The sequence below is a fragment of the Galdieria sulphuraria genome, assembly GCF_000341285.1.
Source record: "Galdieria sulphuraria unplaced genomic scaffold scaf_233, whole genome shotgun sequence".
NCBI lineage: Eukaryota > Rhodophyta > Bangiophyceae > Galdieriales > Galdieriaceae > Galdieria > Galdieria sulphuraria.
Window position 1 is genome coordinate 1 of NW_005178242.1, and position 4,763 is coordinate 4,763.

General features: G+C 39.7%; 4 protein-coding genes across 4 annotated transcripts; 3 read left to right on the forward strand and 1 right to left on the reverse strand.

Moving 5' to 3' along the window:
* Position 1: 1 nt before the first annotated feature.
* Positions 2-611, forward strand: Gasu_64180 (ABC1 transporter; the record flags this gene model as incomplete). The annotated part of the gene is made up of 2 exons (XM_005702383.1): positions 2-173; positions 226-611. Coding segments are annotated over 2 exons (503 nt in total), but the record flags the coding sequence as incomplete, so codon positions are not given.
* Positions 612-620: 9 nt separating this feature from the next.
* Positions 621-1,971, forward strand: Gasu_64190 (aquaglyceroporin related protein, MIP family). Its single transcript, XM_005702384.1, has one exon. It carries the CDS (start codon positions 732-734, stop codon positions 1,842-1,844), a length of 1,113 nt encoding a protein of 370 aa, XP_005702441.1. The 5' UTR covers positions 621-731; the 3' UTR covers positions 1,845-1,971.
* A 4-nt stretch (positions 1,972-1,975) lies between these two features.
* On the reverse strand, positions 1,976-3,450 carry Gasu_64200 (dTDP-4-dehydrorhamnose reductase). The gene is made up of 2 exons (XM_005702385.1): positions 2,905-3,450; positions 1,976-2,856 (listed from the first exon to the last, which is right to left on the reverse strand). The coding sequence occupies exons 1-2, from the start codon at positions 3,439-3,441 to the stop codon at positions 2,470-2,472; spliced, it is 924 nt and encodes a 307-aa protein (XP_005702442.1). The 5' UTR covers positions 3,442-3,450; the 3' UTR covers positions 1,976-2,469.
* A 10-nt stretch (positions 3,451-3,460) lies between these two features.
* Positions 3,461-4,460, forward strand: Gasu_64210 (uncharacterized protein). The gene is made up of 2 exons (XM_005702386.1): positions 3,461-3,581; positions 3,629-4,460. Exons 1-2 carry the CDS (start codon positions 3,477-3,479, stop codon positions 4,337-4,339), a joined length of 816 nt encoding a protein of 271 aa, XP_005702443.1. The 5' UTR covers positions 3,461-3,476; the 3' UTR covers positions 4,340-4,460.
* Positions 4,461-4,763: the final 303 nt, after the last annotated feature.

Here is a 4,763-nt window from a genome sequence, read left to right on the forward strand (position 1 = left end):
TTCCGTTTCATGCAAACCGACCCTAACTTTAGTAATTTTTTGTATCATCCAAAAGAACAAAAACTTTACTTGTNAGATTTTGGCGCGAGTAGAGAATATCCGAAAGAATTTGTGGATCTTTATCNGAAAATGGTGTGGGCGTGTTCCGAGAAAGATAAGGAGGGTGTTATTGAGTAAGTTAAGTATCCAAACATTGTAATAATATATTGAACGAAGTAACTTTAGATACTCGAAGAGACTTGGTTTTCNAACGGGGGATGAAAGCAAAAGTATGCTTGATGCACACTGTTCTGCCGCTTTTGTCGTGGGCGAACCTTTTTCTGCCGGATCTCTTTATGACTTTAAAAACTCTGACATTGCGAGAAGAGTGGCCGAGTTTGGGCGAACTATGCTTCAGGAACGTTTATGTCCACCACCCAAGGAAGCGTATTCACTTCACAGAAGACTCTCTGGGGCTTACCTTATCTGTANGAAGTTGGGTGCTGAGATACCTTGTCGAGAATTGTTTCTTCGAACAATGGAATCATCCCAAAATGGAGAAATTCTATGCGCCTGAGTCAACAACAATAGAGAGAAATGTTGGAGTCCATTTCTTCTAGATTTATCTCTCTTATGATTCATTTTTCTTTATCGGCAGGAAGAAAAGCTTGCGGTTGTCTTGTAGACAAGATTTTGATTGGGTTGATTTGCGATGAATTTTGTGAAGAATAGAATTTGGGGTGTAGTTCATCATGTCTTATGAGCATCAACAGTTGGACCCTGGAGCTGTAGAGGACTCTTTGGCACCTACTAGACCAATTTGTCAACACGTGGATTGGTCTAAGATAGGTCTTACTCCAACAAGACTACAATTTATTGGAGAACTAGTTTCAGAGTTCATTGGTATTTACTTGCTTATTTTGGTTGGGGACAGTTGTTCATGTATGGCTTTGCTCTTCTCACCTAGTCCTTATTTGACATCCTATTGGGGAGTTTGTATCACATGGGGTTTAGCAGTCACTTTTGCTATTTATGGCACGGGTGGTGTCTCAGGCTGTCATATCAATCCTGCAGTCACTGTAAGCTTTGCACTCTTCCGAGGTTTTCCATGGTGGAAAGTGGTGCCATATATTATTGCACAGTGGATGGGTGCATTTGTAGGCGCTTTTTCTGTATACAATATGTATTTTCCCATATTTACAGCATATCTCAACAGCAACAATATTACCAAGCAAGATTCAGTCACTAGCTCAGAATCTTTCTTTACTTCGGTCAATGAGCATCTCACCAATTATGATGGTTTTATTGGACAAATATATCAAACTGGCATTTTATTATATGGAATCTTTGCCGTTACTGACCCATTCAATCCCAACTCGTTTAGTCACAATGGATTGAAGGCATTGCTTATTGGTTATGTAGTTGCAATGGTTGGTGGTGGATTTGGCTTTCTTGAGGGTTTTGCTATCAATCCTGCAAGAGATTTTGGTCCAAGGGTGGCTGCTTATGCTCTCGGTTGGGGGAAGGCTGCCTTTCCTGGTTTCCATAATTATTGGTGGGGTCCTATTTGTGGACCTTTGATTGGAGGTCCTCTTGGTGCATTTATTTACGAAGCCTTTAATCGTCCTTTTATGCCAGGAGTGCAAGTTCACGGAGATACCCCTCTGATGAGTGCTTGGAGCCGTTTGGTTATTAAGCTTTTCCCTAAAATGGCGTTATATCATTTTCAGAAGGGAGAATCAGAAAAGTCCAGCATTTTCATCGAAGATAGATTCCATCAGGATATGCATGTTAATATGGATGTTGGTCCAGGTGGAACAACACAACAAGAGTCTGGTATAGAAGGTTTGGATAGAACTTTGTAGTGTTTTTTTTAGTTGTGATAGAACCTAGTTGTTGAGTTGATCAATAGCTGCTATTTACGAATTCTTGTTTATTTTGATTGTCAAAAAGAAATTTAGAAAATAGGAAGAGTTATTTTGAATGTAGAGAGTAATATGAAGTTGACGCTTTTATTATACAACACAAATAGGGTTACTGAGCAGACTTTAGAAGATCCACTTTTGTAGAATGAATAAGGCTTGACGCTCTCCATGATATTACCGAATATAGTTCAGAGCAGTCTCTCAGTTCCCTGTTCTCGTCTCTAACCTTTCATAGAGTGAGTGGCGTGTCATTCGAGACTGGTTGAACTAAGTACCAATTTTGTGTGATGGAAGGTTGTGGAAATGGTTATGCAGTTTTTAATAGCAGACTTTTTTCCAAACGCCGCTAAAAAATACCGTATGTACTTCACTTACAATTTATTTATACGGATAGACAAATCAAACAGAAATGAGGCATTTCACTTTTTGCCAAGTCCCTTTCATGAAACAAACATAGTGTGCAGAGTCAGAGTGTTCAAAAATTGCAAATGACAGCTATAAAAAAACTCTTTGGAAAGAAGTTTTCAGAAAACTCTTTGCACTGTGAACACTCTACAAGTTAGTTTTAAGGTAGTTGGGCGAGACGCTTCGATATTCCACGAATTTCAGTTCGTAACAAAGACTTTGCTTTGCTATTATCCAAACTGAGATTCAAAGGCCGAAACTGTTTACTAGCGGCACTTCTTGCGGTCTTGATGTTCTTTTCATCCTTTCTAAAATAAGGAGCCAGTTTTAGTGCCAAGTCATAACGACTGACCGGTTCATCCGAACACAAGTGCAACAGTCCCCGCGCAGGATGACCTGGAACGGAAACTTCACATAAAGCACTCCCCAAATCTTCTGAGAAACTCATGTTTCGTAACTCATCAGTAAAGATTTCGATGTTGCTCTCTGGTTCAAGTGCATCGAGGATAAAGCGAACTGCTTTTCCGGGAGGCTCCAAAGTTAGAACCTATTGATTATCAGTAAAACTACCGTATAGATTGAAAGGAAAACTGACCAGAGACGTACGACAAATGAGAATATCTCCTCCTAATCTCAACAGCTGCTCTTCCATTTCTGCTTTGCAAGAAGCATATGGATTAGTTGGACGGATAGGATCATCTTCCTTATATCTTCCATTCTTCAACTTGCCATCAAATACTTGGTCAGTAGAAACGGCTATAAATCGAGCACCAATCATCTTGGAGGCCTCAGCCAAAGCAACGACGTTTTCAACTATGCCTTGTCGAAGGAAATTTGTATACTGGGAACTCGCACCTTGGTGAGATGGAACACTACAACAAATAACACTTGTGGGAGAAATTTCTAATAACAGTCTTCGTATACTTTCGTGGTCGTTGAGATCCAAAAAGTTCCAAACTGCTACAGAGAACAACGGATGAGTATTCGTTGGTACATGACGAAAATAAGTAGCATAGATCTTTTTGTCTCTCCAAAACGGTGAGTTTGAAGAAGCTTGAACAGTTGCACTCCCTAGTTCTCCAGTTGCTCCTACTATTAATAAACGTTCGTACTTACAATTCAAGGTAACCATGAAAATGGTCGAAAACAACTCAATTGTTCCTCTTCATGATGAAAAATGGAGCGAGAGTTGGCTCTACAAACCAATGCGATTCCAACAATAGGAAGAAGAGGCGTGTGAAGTTTTCAAGTTTACGAACGAAGAATGCTAAGGTATGAAGAGCAGAAAAATACTTTTCCGGAGTTTTCATGTCGTTTAGGAGAGCTGTGTGGGTCGCCGTGGTATTCTAGTGACCTGTTCTCCTACCCAGGAAGCTGCCTGTCGTAGGGAGGCGTACCAACTATTACTTGAGTATTTAGAAATCTTTCTTGAAAAGGAACCGAACAATTCAGTTGTGAACCACGCATTATCGTTAGAGGATGAACTAGAGCAACTTCGGAAGGAACCTAGCAAAGATATCAGTGTTAAGAACGTAGATTTGAACTTGGTTTATGCTCTAGATGTTGGTGTAAAAGGCTCAGTGTTCTTTGCTTTTCAGCCAAGTATTGTCTTGGACCCCTGTGTGTTGGTTTACAAGATAATGCAGGATGTGGAAATGACGAAAGTGAGAAAGTGCAGATATTCTGTTCGGTTTATTCCCGTTGATGGAGTATGCTATGCGCGCAAAGAGGAAGTGAGCCATCTTTTTCGTGAAATAGCTGAGAGAAAAGTTAACGCTTTGGCTGCTCTTGAGAAAAACACGTTTGCTGTTGTGTTCAGAAAGAGAAATAATTCCGGTGTTCATCGTGACGAGTTTATTGAAGCTATTGCTGAACAAATGCCCGCAACATTTCATGTAAAATTGAAGAACCCCGATTTCTCTATTTTGGTTGAAGTACTTAAAACATCGTGTCTTGTTACTGTTGTAGAAAACTATGAACGTTATTGTAAATTCAATGTTCATGAACTGTGGGAAAGACTTGGGCGTTGATAAGTGTCTGACATCATAGATAGATTCCAGCATAATGATAATGGTTTATGAATTTGAAATTGTTCCTTTATGTACATGTATAATGACATGGTGAAAATCTAATAAAACTTATTTCATTTATGGAAGTTAGACAACGTTTTCCAATTGGACGAAGGAACGATTGATTCGAAGAGATCCAATGAAAAAATGGCTCAGCGATCGTTGAAATTGTAAGATTGCCCACGTAAGATCGAAGCTATGAGCAAGACTCGTAAGTGAACGTGATTACTTTCGTAACATTTCTCTCAAAGTTATAGTTGTTCCCTTGCAGCTCCAGTGGAAAAAAGGAGGAGACAATGTTTATGTTGCTGGAACGTTCAACAATTGGACTCCCGTGGCATTGCGAAAGAAAAACGACGGTTCTTTTGAAGTCACGTTGGAAGTA